The sequence below is a fragment of the Myotis lucifugus genome, unplaced genomic scaffold (genome assembly GCF_000147115.1).
Source record: "Myotis lucifugus unplaced genomic scaffold, Myoluc2.0 scaffold_26, whole genome shotgun sequence".
In the NCBI taxonomy this organism is placed as follows: domain Eukaryota; kingdom Metazoa; phylum Chordata; class Mammalia; order Chiroptera; family Vespertilionidae; genus Myotis; species Myotis lucifugus.
Genome location: NW_005871074.1, coordinates 4,125,546 through 4,143,893, shown reverse-complemented (window position 1 = coordinate 4,143,893; position 18,348 = coordinate 4,125,546). Strand labels below are relative to the sequence as shown.

The following is an 18,348-nucleotide window of genomic DNA, read 5'->3' as shown; positions in this document are numbered from 1 at the left end:
TTGTTGTATATTCTCCTGTATTAATCTTTTAAAAGGCAGCAATATTTAATTAATTTGAAAACCAAATAAATAATAGCTAGGTCTATTATTCTTGTCCCTAAGATGATACCCAGGAGTTTCCATGGAACTTCTTAGCTAAGAATTTATTGCTAAATTAAGGATTCCTATACAAACACCAATCTAAATGAAATGAAAATAAACGTACAGTGTATGAGCTTTGCAAGCATAGTGCACATGGTGTACATGGCCTTTTAAACTGCCATGTTTGAATTCATAAGAGGAATCCCCTTGTAGCCATCGTGTAATGATGATTCCCTATGATATTCTTTTTTATATGAGAACTCAACTGAAAAATTTTGTCAGGTTTGCATTATTCCCAGAAGTAAGTAGCTGCTCCCATAGGTTTAGATCTGTCTATTGTATGAAAATTCCTTTTTCCAAATAAGGTAGGGATTAAAAGGCATTGGAAAGAAAGAAAATATCTAAATTTCTAAAATGTAACTTAACAAACTGATTGGTTATATATATTATTTTCTAAATGCTTGAAAATAATGGAAATATGGCCATTGTTTCACTCAAGCATGAAATGGTTCAAGGGGAATTTCTTAGTTGGTTTTTTTCTCAAATCATTTCATTTAGTTGCTACTCTAAATGGATTTAAACAATGAGTTTCATTTCAGAAAGTTCTGAATATTGAATAGAAGATTTTTATGATATGCTAATTTTATTCTAATAGTTATTGAGCTGTCTTAATGGGATTAAACATAATGTCACATAGCAAGGTCATCTTGCTACATTTTTAAATTTTATTTCTGGGAAGAAAATAGTGTTCTTTTTCCTCTCTAAACAAGTATTTCTTGTAACAACAACAGACTCCCTTACATGTCTTCTCCTAACTCCAGCCATCCCTCCTAGAATATTATACCAAAATATATTCTAAACCTATTGGCTGAAAGAAGGCACCTGTGTGAGAACTTAAGTAAATCACAAGGAATTGTTTGCATAGATGGAATCAGAACAATGAGCTCCAGCAACATAACAGGGTCTTTCACCAAGGCTACCTGTAAAGACATGGTCAAACCACAGTTGTGTACTTACTAGAAATACGGGAGAGGTGACTAAGACAACACAAAATAAACAAAATTACTGATATTTTGTAGAAACATAAAATCTTAAAGGAGTTCTATGTAATATAATATTTTGATAACATTCATACTTCCAAGCCTTTTTTCTAGGTCTAGGACCGCCACAGAAAAAGAAATTCTTGAGAATTCCACTCTCTCAGAGTCAAAAGTATACATCAGGAAGAGAAGGTACAGCCATGCGACAGTGTATAACCACAGTAGAGTGTTCTTTTCCTCCCTAAATGAATGTTTCTCTGCAACCTTTGCCCAGATTCCTAGGGAGACGGGGATGAAACAACACAGCTAGTGCCTCTGAGTCCCACCGAGCTCAGGACCCAAGCTGACTTCAATGATAACCAGCCTTGATCTGAACACAGCAAATTCATAGACAGCAGTGGAAGAGGGTGAAGGATCAGAATGACTACATATCTTCCTTTCGGTTGCACTCTAGCTCAGCCCCTGCAGCGTAGGAGAAGTGTCTCCCAATACACACCATGCACTGGCCTTGTCACTCATGGCACCAGCCAAGCCACCTGCTCTGATGAGTGCACTCCCCACCCATCACCTCTGAGACAGGGGCATTTCTAGTTTCTGGTTTTACTCTCCTGGCCTGAGCCCCTGGTGGGTATATGAGGAGAAGGCAAAGGATTTGTAAGCTCTCTAGGTCTTTCCATGTGGTCTGGTACAATAAGCTGTACCAATCAGATTCTTGCTATGGGGCACTAACGCAACAATCATACAGGAGGAGTTAAAACTGACAGAATGCTTTACAAAGATGGCTCAGTGGGATCATAACCAGGTCAGAGTTTGGAATCATGAAGAAGCAGATTTGAAAGGAGAGATGAGAAGATACAGGAAACGAGAAGAATCCAGAAGTATCTGAGGCACATGAAAGCCAAATACAGAGAAGAGCCACAAACTCCCCTTGTTTAAATTCAGAGATGCCTTGGGTTCAATTCCAACTCTTTGAGGCCTAGTTATAATGAAGCTCTACTTCTTCCCCATGGAATCTCTTTCTCCTTATGCCTCACACCATCCCTTCAGCTTTTATTCTGTACAAAACAAAGAATCTACCTTAAACCCTGGCAAACACAGTTAGGTATAGAGTGAGCTATGCTGGACCAGGAATTAAAGGAATCTGGGTCCAAATCCCCATTGCTACTAAATATCTTCTGATCCAGAATGTGTCTGTCTTAAGACACAGTCTAAGTCTCCATTTCTTAATTACAGTGAGAGGACTGGATAAGTGTGAACTCTTCCTAATGTTCTTAGAAAAAAAAATACAAACACAAAAAAACAAGACCACTTCGCACTGTAATTGAGATTCTTCATTCTCCTTCAGATGCTTTAAATAAGCCAATAAGAGCCCTCTTCCTGAAGAATTTTAGTTGGTTGTGGAAGAATGGCCTTCTTGCAATATTTCATGAACTCCTCTTTATTCTTGTCAGGTAAAAAAATATTTATTATGAAAAACATGCCTATTTCCATTTCTCTGCACTATAATTGGTTAATTATATATATACTAGAGGCCCGATGCATGAAATTTGTGCAAGGGGCTTGGCCCTTGCAGCCACGGCAGCTGTCTTGGCCCTTCCAGAAGGTCGTCCGGATGGTCGTTCTGCTGTTAGGCTGCCCGGTCTAATTAGCATATGATGCTTTTATTATATATATATATATGTTGATATATATATATATATATATATATAACAAAAACAAAAACAATTCTTGAATGAATATTCAAAAATGATTTTTCTTCTACGAGAGAAATGTGAAAAGCCATATTTTCCAACTTTTGGCACCTCCAAAATTATCAAAAAAGGAACTCTATAGTTTTTTTCCAGAAAAAAATATAGGGTTAAATAATTCACTGCTTAATCCAGTAAAACAGGAAACATGGAATAATCAATATAATACTACTGTAAGCACTCAGGGAGATCATGACACTTACTCTAATTTGATTTTCCTGGGACTTTACGGTATGCATAGCTACACATATCTGTTCCAAGTGTCAGAATCATAAGTCAATAGCATTTACCATGAGGAGACTCATTAAGCTACTAAACATGGTATAATAAGAAGAAAAAAGATAAGCCACTGAAATTAATTTATGAATTTGTGTTTCAAGTAGCATCCTATAAAACTCCATGTGGCATACAAATACTAGCAAAAATCTATTGCTTAACCAGTGCTGACTAAAAAATAAAGGGATGTTATATTTACCCATATAAATTTTAAATGGCTTTTACATTTTTAAACTATAAACACAGCTCCTAAAAATAGTATTGGAAACTAGTACCTTTCACTGTCGTCCTTTACTCTCTGTGGAGGGAGATATTTAAAATGAAAGTAATGACTATCATTACACAGCAATAGAGCAGTTTATTGGGAAGTCCTAAGAATTAACCTGGATTTTCCCAACCCTTCCATATTTTTATCTCACTCCTTTCTATCTATCCTATTAAGTCAACTGACACAAACTACACCCATCAGTTTCCCAAGGAGTTGACCCTGGAAGTTGGGGAAAGTTACTCCTTCCTGCTGGACCAGCATTTTTATGTTATCACTTTAAGAGACTGGGCCTTTGCCGTGGATACGCTTTGTCATCTATTACCTAGAAGCAGGGCATCTAAGCTTGGCTTTAGCACAGATGACAGGCTTGTGAAGGCAGTAGTGAAGCGCCAGATTCAGAAAGAAAGGGAAGCACCGAAGGTTTTGAAGTAGCATTTTATTATTTCAAGAGATTCAGACGCTCACTGCCAGCACGTCCTCAGCTTCTAGAGATGACTCCATCTAATGGTGGAGTACTGGGGTGTCCTGAACAGAGAGCCACCAGCTGCGGGAATTTTACTGTCCTCGAGTATCCCAGAGAAATTGTCAGAGGGTGTTAAACTCATTTGTTTAACACATATCTCCGGGCACTGTTCTCAGGAAAACAGAAGCTAAAGTTTATACACAGTAAGAAATGCTTTGCCTCGCCTCTTAATTTCAGAATAGGCCAAAAACAAACATACAGACAAACAAACAAAAATACTGAATGGACTAACTGTCTATGACCTAGAGCCAGATGCATTAAAAATACATTTAAGCACATAAAAATTGCCAAGGTTGCCAAGAATGAAACAAGATTGTATTGTTTACATACACAATATACATCTATTTATACATAATATACATATATATAAATATATACAATACACATAAATTCTGTGTACACATATATGTTCTGTAATAAATGCACATGCATACATACATATTCTACTGTTGATAGAGCCAAAGGCTTGACTGCCCTCCGTGACTAATTTAAGGCTAGGTAGAACTTCGTTCTTGTAGTGACCAGTCCTGTCTCTGCCATTCATGAACTTATCCAATTATTTTTAAAAATCTATGCATATTTCAGGTTTTCATCATCTCAGGGAGTCTCAGAGAGCTTACAATATATTTAAAATATATGTTTTCTTGTATTTGTTCATAATGAGACTTTGACACACCAATTTATTACAAGGCTTACCACATAACATCATTACCCCTCATACAGATTGAGAAACAGAACATAGCAGCAGATCTCTTACCATTTGACTCCACAATGGTGATGTTGGCAGAGGCACTGTCATTTCCTAATTTGCTGCTCACTTGGCACATGTATTCCCCAGAATCAGCCAGTGATGCTTTGTTAATGCGAAGTTCTGACTTCCTATAAGATCAGGACCAAAGTGGTATAAGTATATTTCACAGAAATACAGTGATCATCAAAATATATGTCTCTGTAGTTTCAGAGTTCTCAAACTCCCCCTCCCCATTCCATAGGCACCATATTAAAACACAGCTTACTAGTACACAGATATATAATTTACCAAAAGTAAAAGTGAGACACTTAGCATTTAAGTTATACCATGGATACAGCTTTAATTTTATCACTCAAATCAAGAATTTTTCTCTAATGTTTCTCTTTATTCCTCTACCACCACTATTATGCCTCAGATTTTTTTTCAACCCAATTGCTACATTTTCTTTCCTCTCTATTTCTAAATGTCACCAGCCACTAGAGTTTAGGAAAGTAAAAAAAAAGGGTTTCATTTCTTAAAAATCTGGTAAGGGCAGACACTTAAGGCTTGAATATATTAAAATGCTCTGCACTTCTTTCCTCAGTGGAGTAACATCAGGAATTATGTTAATTTTGAATGAAAAGGATTTATCACTTCCAAAAGAAAGGGAATTTGTCTTTCTTTAAGGCTCATTGCTAGGAGCATAGCACCAAACAAATGGTTCTTAATGTTGAAATAAATATTCATGCAACAATAGCACACACTTTTATTAAACGCTGCACATTAAATCAATGTTCAGCATTCTTTTTGAACACAGGCAGCATTTTGATTGCATTTGTCTATGTTTTACTATTGCACATAGCCTATAATTTAAGCAGTCTCTATGATTTAAAAACTCAAGATATACTGTGATTGGCTCAGCATTTACTAAAACCATTTATTTTATTATTTTCTGTAACTATATTTTAATAGGATGAGGTGACTGTTACAATATAAAGCCTTTAACAAGCATCCTTGTATAATAAAGCCTGGTACTGACTGCCTGGATGACCATAGGGAGAAAAAGAAGGCAGGGAGCAAAGATGGCAATTCAGGATTATATGCAAACCTCCTGTAAATTACACCTTCCTACTTTTCAGTGAATTTTCTGGTCTTTTGTTACATAATATAATTAATTAAATTAGTCATTATTCCAAATTTAATTCCTACTATTCTCTTCCATTCTATCAAACTGAACCACCCACCCAGATCCGCATGTAAGCCTTATGGGCTTCCAACTGGTGCTCTTGCATGTGTCATTTCTTCCTCCTCGAGTGGGGACCCCCCAATTCTAACCATCAAGCTATTAGCTGACATGAGCATGGAAGAGACATCTCAAGTGCCAATTCCTTCATCAAGACTCCTATGGTCATGTAGCCAGAGCTGCTCTCTCCTCGGTCTAAATTCTGACAGCTCTGAGTACCTCTCTCATGATCCTCATGGTGCTCTCAGGATGTCTTATCTCTCATGTTAGCACACACACTTTAAAGTGGAGTCCATAGTTTAAACTTCTCCGTATCACTGCTTTGTCCTTGGTGCATCCTCAAACATTATTAGATAAATGTGTGAATAAATGAAGAAAATATTTGAATGTTCCTACCTAAGCTCTCTGCAAGACATCACGTTCCTATTGCTGGCTGTAGGAAAGGAGGATGCACTATTAAGAGGGCGGAGATAGTCAGAGGTAGTCCAGATCAAACCAACATGTGCATTGAAAAATGAGCTTCATGAGCTATAACTCAGAACACTGTCAACAGATAAACTGTAGAAAACAAAACAAAGTGTTCTGTGCTCAAATAAGTTGGAAGATAGGTTAAACAAAAATGGGCTTTTTTTGTTGTTTTTTAAATCCTACATGGTTTCTCAAAGTCTTTAATATGTTAATGTATTCTGACTCTATAAGAGGGTGATGTAAGTTTCTCTCAAACTTATTTGACCATGGAATCCTTGTCACTCACATGGCTTATCTGTTAATATTTCCTGGAAATAATGGTCTACAGAACATAGTTGATAAATAGTGGACCTAATATAATAATGACCTTGTTTATCAATGTAATGAGAAGACAATCCAAGGGCCATTTATACAGGGACATTTACATATTAACCAGAAATGTTATTCATAGAAAACTTTCCCTGAAGTATATCCTTATAAGCCAAAATAGACCATTTGGATGGCAAGCACTCTGGCAAGTAGATATTAAGATTTAATAAAATGTGACAGCTTTTAAAATAATCAAAATACAACAATAATAGGGCATTTAGCCCCCTGTTTTGAGGTATTAAATCTAGTGCTTTTTAAATGGGTTATCAACTATTTGTGCACTTTGTTTGTACATGACAAGTTTACCTCATGACACACACACGAAGAATAATGAGAAACAATGGAATCAATATTACAATAAGCTTGTCCAGCCCCAAATCACATGCTTAGCTGAAAGAATTTTCATTGATGACCATGGAACCACTAACCATAACTGACAGATAAGTTATGAAGGATGGGGAATAAAACCTTGGTTTTTAACACAGAAGAAAAAGAGAATTTCTACAATAATAGTAATTTTTTGTTAAGCCCCAAAACTCTGAAATAAGATTATTAAAACAATAGTCTAAGAATGTAAAATACCCCAAGATTATGATAATTCTGAGAACAATCCTTCTTTCCTACTTATTTAAATCTAAGAACAGTCCTTTATGATATGTAAAGAGTTCTTTCTTGACCCTGTGTCATTATTATTTTAACTACTGAACTGAATCAAATGGTAAGAAACATGGTAATCAAATTTATAGTTAATCTTAAAGTTAGTTCTTAAAATCAAAATTCTCCCAATAGACCTGGGGAGTGTTTTCTGGGAATACTATTTCAAATAATGCAAATAAATGTTATGCTTAAAAAAGAGAGAGAATAGGAAAAAAATTATTCTGTGCTCAGATAAATGTTGCATTAAACAAAGTTAAATAGATTCTTTACAACAGTGCCTTTTAGTTGTTTTTATGCAAATATATACTGTGAATTTCTAAGGCAGGCATGATATGTGGCTAAGGAATCCTTTCTATAGAGAACACCCTTGGGAATTCTAGCACTGAACATCAATGGGGCAAAACCAAGATTCAATTTAATCAAGCTACGCATAACAAATACATTCAGGTTCAAAAATCAGTAGCAGAAATACAGGCTCCAAGAGACGTGTATTGACAACAATATATACAGAAAAGGGGATTTCAATTAGTCATGCATTTAACATTACTCCATTTTAAACAACTATTAAAATTTAAAAATTTAAAAAATTCATTTATGCAATGTTTGGTCAAAAACAGAATAAATCAAATTAGATAGAAGTCTCAATCCACTGCTCACAGGCTGGATCTCATCTGGAATATTGAATTATGTTTTGAAGTGGCATTTGATGAAAAATATAAATAACTAGAGGACTTTAGAGGAGAGTGATCAGAACGGAATAAGGCACAGAGGAGATTCTGTTAAAGAAACAGAGGTCCCACTGACGGGCAGTTATGAACAAGGTCTGGGTAGCTATTTTAATGTATGTCATGGTTGTCATCTAAAAAAGAAAATTATTTGGAGAAGCTCTTGAAGGAGAAGTACGTCTTAGAGGAAAAAAAGGCATACTTTAAGTGATAATCTAAAAAACTGAGTAGGGTATCTAGTGAAAGGGTTAGTTTTCTTCTTTAGAAAGACTGAAGTCTGGATAACCACCTGCCAAGCATCCTCTTGACAAGAATGTCTCTATGCAGAGAAAGATTAAATTAGATCAGTGCTTTCAACTATTTTTGGAAAAATAAAGAATCCTGTTTTAAAATGAAAGCTTAAATCAGCACCTCATATTTAAAACTATGGCAAAGAGAGAAAGTATTCAGCTCAGGGTGGTTGGCAACCCTTTTGGCAATCCAGCGGAAACAAGATTCTCTAGGGGAATGATGGGTAAATCATTGATTGAGGTGCTCATTAGTAGGGCCCCCTTGAATGCTGATCATATATTTAAACTGAGATTCTTCAATCTTTGGGTCCTAGAATCGGAATGGGAAGTACTGTGGCAAGAGAATAGAAATAAACAAATTTTTATTGAAAATTATATACTGCAATAATCCGGGGCTTTGTTAAGTATGGATACAATGGTCTTGGTTTACTCTCAACAAACTACAACACAAGGGAGAATGTCAACTGAAAAAAAAATTACTGAAATTCCCTCCCAATCATAAAATTAACTTTTGGCTCTTTCATTGATAAGTTGTCTGAGAATCTGGGAGGGGTTGACGTTTCGGTGGATTTTCATTTTCTAAAACTATTAAAAGAGTTAATTTATTTTTTTAAAGTTTAAAACAATGCTTTAAATAAGCTCCTGATAAATGTCAGCTGTTATTATAATCACACTCTACATTCCTGCAATGTTTAATTTTTATAATAAGCATACATTACTTTTGAAATCAGAAGAACGCAGTGTAAAAATAAATTAATACAAACTGATTTATAAGTGAAAGTTCTAAATATTGATTTCTTTTTCTTCTTTCATATCAAAATGCAAACTTTGTTCCTTCGATAAGTGCTCACTAACAAGATGGATTCAGGGTTCCAACAGCAACTCTCTCATTTTTCTTACTTAGCGTGATTCTTCCACTATAGTTGACATGTTGAGACAACTTAAATGTATAGGGATCAGTTGACATAATTCCATTCCTCTGATCTCTAAGGAACCACATATGAGCTGTGTGTGTGTGTGTGTGTGTGTGTGTGTGTGTGTGTGAACACTTCTTCAGATACTGTGGAACTGCCAATAATGAGAAGGTAAAAGAGACTTCATAGACAATTATTATAATGTACAGAACCAGGCACTACACCTAATGCCTCACATAAACCATAGGAAATAGGCACTTGGTATTCCCGTTTTACTAGTTAGTATATGGAAGGAATTTGAGATTTTCTTACATATAAAGTTATAGTGACCTCCCAAAGCAGCTAAGCTAAAAAGAGAAGGGGATATGGCCCTAGCTGGTTTTGCTCAGTGAATAGAGTGTTGGCCTGCAGACCAAAGTGCCCTGGGTTTGATTCCAACCAAGGGCATGTACCTTGGTTGCAGGCTCCTCCGTGGCCCAGGCCCTGGTTGGGGCTCATGCAGGAGGCACAATGTGTTTCTCTCTGTCTTTCCCTCTCTCTTCTACTCTCCCTAAATATCAATGGGAAAATATCCTCGGGTGAGGATTAACAAACAAAAAAAAAAAGAAAAGAAAAGAGAAGGGAATATGCATTAACTTTTTCTATTTTAGAGTAAAAAAAAAGCAACAATTAACAACAGAAAAAAATAATTTTCAAAAATTTTAAGAAATTTGAACAAATAAGTAGAGCCAATCTTAAACAAAATTAAGATGCAAGAACAGAAATAAAGAACTGAGAAAAAAAGTAAGGGCATCCCAAAGTGTGTGCCATGCATAAGCAATAGGAAGTCAGCGTTTAATAAGCCTGATATAGAACCAGTGTTTAAATGAGGCCAATCTGACAGCCCCAGACATGAATCTGCCACACACACCAGGCTCTTTAACCAGTCTTCTTCATCAAAGTCATTCACCAGGCAAAGGAAACAAGAACAAAGGAATCAGCGGACACATACCACTGGGGCAGTTTCCATTTCTTTTAATTGGTCCCACACATTGCTTGGCCAAATAAAACAAACAAAGGCTCAAACGTGAACTCAAAATCATAGGAAGAACATGTAGGAATGTAGTTTATTAGTAGGAGCAGGGGCAGAAGAGAGATAAGACTTTACAAAATAATAGAAATTGCATATTGTCGTGAAAGCTTTTCATAACACTAAGGGATTAAAAAAGAAATCCTGGCTGCTATGAACAATCTAGATTATAAAATGTGAAAAAGAAACCTTAGACTAAGGCCTGGATGAGATTCAATGTTTTACTTAAATAAAGAGAATCCCAGAGAAACCCTAAACCTCACACTAAAATTCACCTCTGCTCAGTGGTGATCACGTATCTAAAGATTATAGTTCATTGCTCCTTGGCCTTTTTGCTAAGATCAAGTGTAAGTAAGACAAAGTTTAAGTCAAGTAACCAAGTAACCACTGCAAACCATTAATGTTTTGGATAGCATGGTAATGAAAAATTATACATATGTAGATGCAACCAAAAAATATATGTTTTCATTAAAGATTTCATTCTATGCTTAACATGTCCCTAGCCCTGTGTTGTGACTTCACTGTAGGTAGCAAAATCACAAGTATTTGTGAAAAGACATGGGTCAGGGAGTCAGACAAACTTCAAACCCAAGTTTTACCATTCATTAACCTGAGATCTACAGGAAGAAACAACTTACTTCATTCTCAGGATTTTTATTTTATTTATTTTATTTTATAAAATATATTGTTGTTATTTTATTTTTAGGAGAGGAAGGGAGAGGGATTGAGAGATAGAAACATCCATAAGAGAAACATCATCTATTGGCTGCCTCCTGCACACCCACTACTGGGGATCAAGCCTGCAACCCGGGCATATGCCCTGACCGAAAATTGAACCAGTGACTTCTTGGTTCATAGGTCGATGCTCAAACACTGAGCTACACTGGCCAGGACAGGATCTTCATTTTAAATGGGTATAATAATAACAGAATTCATCCTCTTATATTTATAAGACAACTTGAAATATAAGAACATTTAAAATGCTAATTATACTTAGATTCAGTTTGATTCTTTAAGCTTAACAAAAGGTGACACACTAATTTTTTTTTAAAGATACAACTTCAGAAATGACCAAATACCCAATTCTGAAACCAGATAAGCTGATCACTTATCAAGTAACTGCCCACTTTACACAAAGTGTCTTATTTTTAGAAGATCAAATATGTTACATGTTTTTCCTAGAGTAATTTACAGTTACATAACTTTAATAAAATGTCCTTTTTTTTCTTCCATTTAAATCCTTCCAGCAAGGCTATTGTTTAAAAGAAGCCATTTATGAATATTGGACTATCTGGTCTAATGGGGTTTTATTAATATGTAGACAGTGCTCTTAGCTGTCTGGACCTATGGAGCCAATATGAGCATGCTTTTCTGAATACTAATGATACTTTTATATGCCTCCAAGCATGTAACAAATTGCCTCTTTAAGGAAAAAAAAAATACATACACACACATACACATACACACAAAATGTACTCTTTCAAAACTGTATTTATCCTAAGCAGCTCACTTTATTTTGTACCTTATTTTCACCTTACCTATCCAGCTCATTTGCTTCTCTCTAGGCATCCTCACACTGGTATGTGCAGTCTGCAGATGCTTTGTTCTGTTCCTGCCGCCTGGATAAACCCCTCTTCCCTCCCTTCCTCCTCTCCTACTTTCTAGGAAGCCACCACTGTCCCTGACTGGGTCCCCTCCCCATCTGTGTTAGCCTCTTTCTATAGCATCTCACAGTCATCACTGCTGTACAATTTAAATCTGAGTATTGGAACTGTTTCCATTTCTCTCCCATCTAGACTAAGCCTCTTAAGAGCGGAGAGCATGTCTTATTCACCTCTGCGTACCCAACATCTAGCCCAGGGTCTGACACACACAGCAACTTGTCCATTAAGGGGCAGAATGTCCTACCCGCTCGCCCACTGCTCCAATCGGCCTGGTGTGATAACAGGGCCTGCTATGACTGTGATTCCTGCTCTTCTAACTGCCCACCCCACCTCACCCACCTAGGCCAGAGGGGACGCTCGCTCTTCAGCAGAGTCAAATCTACCCTCTCACAGCTACTCCTGAAGTTCTCAGGGTCTCCCCCTCTTCCTAATGCCACTCCACTTAGTAGTGTCAGTAACCTACAACTTAGCATTTAGTTTCATTGTCTGATATAATATGCTAGATATCTCATCTCCCTAATTAAATTCTGGCTTACGATAAAGTAGAACTTACCTCAATATAACTAGTAATTTTCTAAAAGATCACTATTTGTAAATCAATGCACTACTTAACAATCTTAAAGCTCCCCAGCCACAGTGTTTCAACGCATTACCAATGTAATTGCTATGTATTATAGAAGACTGAACTAGATCATCTTATACAATCTGATGACCCCCAGGGATCGAACCTGCCTGCACCTTCTGGTGTACAGGACAACGCTCCAACCAACTGAGCCACGCGGCCAGGGCTAGGCTGTAAGTAATTTTTATATTTTAAATCATTCTATTGCTAGGTATTGCCTCTGCTGTTACATGTATTAACTTACCCTGGCCTTTTTTGTATCTTGATGTGTTGTGGTTTGTTCTTTCGGTTTAATTCATTCCCATTCTTGAACCATTTGAATCTGAGAGAAGAATATTCAGAACTGGTCTCACACCGAAGCACTAGTTTGGAGCCTGCCGCCGATTCCTGGCTTTTCATCTCTTTCAATCGAAGAGGCAAGGCTGAAAAGAGAAAGAAAAAGAGTTTTGATCACCCATAATCTTTCAAAGAGAAACTTCAATTTGGGGTGAACCTGATCCCAGCCCCATTTCTAAAGGTTTTATTATCTGAGAAAGAAATAGAAATGGGGAGAGGAGGAGTCAGCCAAAATATATATCCACTTGAAGAAGAAGAATATGCCCAAATAAAATATAATCAGGGGAGAAAAAAACGACTTAGGTTATAAAATTATTTTAAAATATTCTATATAGTTAATTCCTCAATATTTACATTCTCTAATACTATTAAAAATCCTGAACAGTGGTCATTTCAAAGGACCAAAATCTGAAGAATATATAACTGGGCATGTTTGCATCCTAGATCACAACAGATCTTCATCCCAGTTCTGTGAACAGGTACAACAGGCATCACATCCATTTTTTAAGTAGGGATGTTTAGTTTCAGAGACAGGTAAGTGACTAACTTCTCCATGGCTGCAACTTTATGGAGTCAGAGGTAGATTATCCTATCACCTCAGGAGGCCCAAAGAACAAACAACTCACAAATCTTCACCATGCTCCTTTCCTCAAGACAGACATTCTTTGGTGACATCACTCTTTAATTGGACCTACAGTCGCTGTCCCATCAGACAATGTATGACCATTCCAGATGACCACCATACTCACATCAAACTGTCATTTTCACTGGATTTAGTTCTAAATCTCAACAGAGACTGGGAGTACTCAAATTGTGCACTAACTTGTAGAATACTTTACACTGAACACCTACATAGCATTCTTATTTTAAAGAAGACTGCTTAACAGAGTTCCTTTTCTCTACTGAAGTATTTATGAGCAAAATGTTATAATATCTGAGATTTGCTTCAATCTCAGATATGGTAGGGAATGGATAGGTATAAAAATGAAACAAATTTCCCATGAAGTTGATTATTGTAGAAGTGAGGCAATAGGTACACATGGTGGTTTGTTATAAGATTCTATACAGCACTCCAACTTTTTTGTAATAAAACTGTTTAAAAATAAGAGTAAGGAATGGATCTTCCTCCATACACAGAACTTCACTTAGTCAACATTGCAGATATTGAGAGCTCAACAACTCTGTTTCCACTGAGTCTTAGAAAAGCCCCTTCTGCTCAAGTTCAAAAATTAAAAGCAAGACCCAGAGAGAAGAAAAAAAATGCAGGCAAATGAGATTGCACCTCCCTAATCCAGTGCGCAATTATTCATTCACTGTGTATGGTGATGGAGACTCCAAGGACAGCAATCAGAGCCACCTCAGACACGAACAGGAAATGGAGTATCGTTCCTACTCAAGGTATGTTTGTTTTTCTACAACTCTGCCCTTACCAAGTTAAATCAAAAAAATGTCAGGAATGAGCACATGAAGGTTCCAATAAATTATAGGGAAAACCATTTGAACGCTGTAATTTCTCAGCAATGCTCCTACAGTGGCCTGTACACTCGTGTTAATTCAGAGGCTGGAAGACGAGGTGGAGAAGCAGCCACTCCATGTGGAGACACAGTGGCAAGTTCCAAAACTTATCTCAGGTCTGTTCCTAGGCCTTTGATACTTGACACTTTTGTCTGGCAGCTTGAAAACAAGATTTACTTTCTGAATAGATTTCATAGGAGTCTTCCTTTCAATATATGGTTCACACATCTCTGTTTTGGAGGTTTTTAAGAACAGACTAACTTCTCATCAATCTGCAATCATGTCTGTACATTTCTATAAACTCTTTAAGGTCATTTTTAATTTTGTAGGTGTGTATAGAGTAAAAGAACTAGTTTAAATTTTTTTTTAACTAGAACACAACCAAAACTCACAAGGTTTATTCCCTGTCCTATTCCATCCATGTGTTTATCAATATAGCCTGAATACAAATCGATGAGGCTGATTTCTTCAGTTTGAATAAGTAAAGTTCATGCCATTTGCATCTCTTTTTCCTTCCTTTTTCTCACCCCCCGTCCTGTCTTCATTTATTTATTTCTTATTTCCTTATGAAGAATCATAATTTCAAATGTGAGGAAACAATCGGACAAATTCAAATTGAGGGATAGTCTACAAAAAAACCGGTCTGGACTTCAAAAATGTCAATGTCATAAATGGCAAAAGAAGACTGTTAAATGATCTCTAGATTAAAGGAGATTCAAGAGGCATGACAAATAAATGCAAGGTGTAGTTTCTGACTGGATCTTGCTTTATGGAAAACAAGTAATTATAAAAGACATTATTGGGACTATTGGGAGACTCTGAATTAAAGGTATTATATCAAAATTAAATTTCTCAAGTGTGATTACTGCGTTGTGGTTATACAGCAGAATATCCTGTTCTTAGGCTGCATCTGCTGAGGTACTTAGGAGTGAAATGTCATGATGTGTACAACTAAATTTCAAGTGACCCAGCAAATAAGCTAATACAAAGAGAAAGAGAAAAAAAGGGGGAGTCTTGACTTCTCTTTTTATTTCTTTGCCTTTGACATCTGGTCTTTGTGCCATTGAATAAAAGGCTCAGGTTTACATTAAGTACTTTTAAAATCTTGATTAAGTCTTCAGTCATGAAGAAGATTCTTGGAAATACTCGGTATAATTTACAAATGTAGCTCTTAAGATTATGTCTCCATTTAAAATCTGTGAGTGATATGGCACTGAAATCCTCGCAGGTTCAACCTCATAACCATGACTTTGGTGATCCAATCTTAGATCCTTTGATGGGAGGACAATAATCACTCATCTAGCAAGTCAATGTCTAACCTTTCTTTCCTTTTAGGTTCATGTGCAAAGACCAGTACATGCTCTGTCCTTTAGAGAGGGTCTGTGATATAATGAGGCAGATATCTTCTTTGCTAAAATATCCACTCCTTAAGCTGACCCTAATGTATAACCATTTATTGATGTTTGGGGTTCAGGTATATCTCTACTGATTAGCCAAGTTTCTCTCTCTTGCACATAGTTTCAAGTCTGTCAAAATGCAGAAGCTCCCAGCTTCTCTGACCTTGAACCCCTAGAAGTCCACTTGTAATAATGCCCCTGCCATGTCCTTCAGGGGAAACCATCTACCACCAAGGACATCAGCTTTTCAGAGAACAGTTATTTTAAGGAGCTAACTCAAGATCTTCCACGGCATAAATGTAGACACAAATTTGTGCACCACCAACAGAGCCACGCAGCCCCATGCTTAGCCCATGGGTGATCTGCTGTCAGTGGAACCTTCTAGAGATGTATCACACGAGGTTCCTTACACATTCCTGGTCGAGCCCAAATTCAAGGATGCTAGAGACTTGGCAATAACATGGATTCTTCTGTCTTCTCTCATAACCACACTGATGGAATACTCCTAAAATATTTCATAGATTCTTGACAAAAATGCAAGCCATTACTAAGCATATATGGCTTGTGTGGTTTTCTTTTCATCTATCCATAATGAGATAATTTTTAATACAGTATATTTTCTTTCATTAGATTATAAAATTACTAAATATTAATAGAATAGATTTTAAAAGTATATGTGTTTCTCAGATATATAGTTTACTCACATGAAACAATCTCATTTCTTTCATAAAAATTTTTTTACTCTACCAAGTACTTTCTAATATTCAGGTATAACTTTAGAAGGCCACGGTAGTTCTTAAAACTTGGGATCATTTTTTTTTAACTGAGTACTTGGATTTTAAAACTTCTAAATTGTTACTTGCCTTTCAATTGTCATCTAAGAATAAATGATCTGTTCATTAAAAACTGTTGAAAGCAAACACAATGCAAAGTTAATGCTCAAATGCAGTAAGTGTTCTGAGAATCTCTGGCATGATTTCATTGGATTTGGTCTACCACAGTTCATAATTTCGCTTTCTATGTGTTTCCGGAGAGGCAGAGCTCCACACCCTGAAATAATTTAATGCAATAGAAAGTTATATGCACTCTTTGTCTAAATCTATTTCAAACTTGCTTGACATTAATATGAACATATCCACACCCTTAGAAATGCGTCAACAGAGGCCGACAGTAAAATGCAAAGAAAGGCAGCCTTTTAAAATAGAAACTTAAAAGCCCTAAGAGCAATGCCACATGCTCCATGGGCACTTCTTTTTATAGGCTGTGTCTTACAGGCTCTAAAAGATGACAAACATACTCTTCTGACTCTCACTCAATGCAAGTAGGTAGACTTAACAAGTATGTTCTGCACGTCTATCTTTCTTATCTGATACCAGAGGCCTGGTGCATGAAATTGTGCACTCACGGGGGGGGGGGGGGGGTGTCCCTCAGTCTGGCCTGCGCCCTCTCACAGTCTGGGAGCCCTTGGGGGCTGTCTGACTGCTGCTGCACTCACCAGCCATGAGCCCAGCTTCTGGCTGAGCGGCGCTCCCCCTGTGGTAGTGCACTGACCACCAGGGGGCAGCTCCTGCATTGAGTGTCTGCCCCCTGGTAGTCAGTGCGTGTCATAGTGACCGGTCATTCCACTGTTTGGTCTATTTGCAATTAGCCTTTTATTATATAGGATGATGTCACTCAGTATAGAAAAAAAATCATGGGAGAGCCCTGGCTGGTGTGGCTCAGTTGGTTGAGCACCTCCCATGCACCAAGAGGTCACCGGTTCCATTCCTGGTCAGGGCACATGCCCAGGTTGCTAGATCAATCCCCAGTAGGGATGGTGCAGGAGGCAGCTGATCGATGGTTCTCATCGATGTCTTTTTCTTTTTCTCTCTGTCTCTCTCCCTCTCCCTTCCTTTCTCTCTCTAAAATCAATTTTTAAAAAAACATTAAAAATAATAAAAACTATAAGAAAAACAGGATCATGGCAGTAATGCAAAAAAAAATTTTACATTCTGACCACACAATAATATAAGGCAATATGTTCACTTATTCCAATAATTTAATGAGTGAATAAATATTTGTCATAGAAGTGAAATACATTTGTAAAAAGAACCATTCATCTAAGCAATCCTCCTGTTTTAATCACCCACTGTGCACTTGCTTTTAAAATATATTCAAATATTGTACTGGAATGTTAAGAACAGGAAACAAATTTTCACATGTGTATGCTGCCGAGATAGGCTGATAGCATGTGACACGAGATAAGTCATGGTCTCTGATCTTTAAAGAACCTGACAATGCAAAGTTAGCTCATATCATTACTCTCCGTGCTTGACTGAGCAGCTAATCTGAAGAGCCTCAACACGCTGAACAAATTAAACAGGAAACCTGCAAAATATTATCAAATAACAGTGAGCTTTCAGCTGTGATCCCA

At 36.9% G+C, this 18,348-nt stretch overlaps 1 protein-coding gene across 11 annotated transcripts in view; it reads right to left on the bottom strand.

The window, feature by feature from the left end:
* Nucleotides 1-18,348, bottom strand: part of NRG1 (neuregulin 1) — a 202,802-nt gene that overhangs the window by 144,920 nt on the left and 39,534 nt on the right. For all 11 annotated transcript variants that reach the window (XM_006086206.3, XM_006086197.3, XM_023751860.1 and 8 more), the window contains exons 2-3: nucleotides 12,932-13,109; nucleotides 4,694-4,815 (exon numbers count right to left, since the gene is read on the bottom strand). In XM_006086206.3, coding sequence (XP_006086268.1) covers nucleotides 4,694-4,815; nucleotides 12,932-13,109 — 300 coding nt within the window. The remainder of the gene's footprint in view (nucleotides 1-4,693; nucleotides 4,816-12,931; nucleotides 13,110-18,348) is intronic.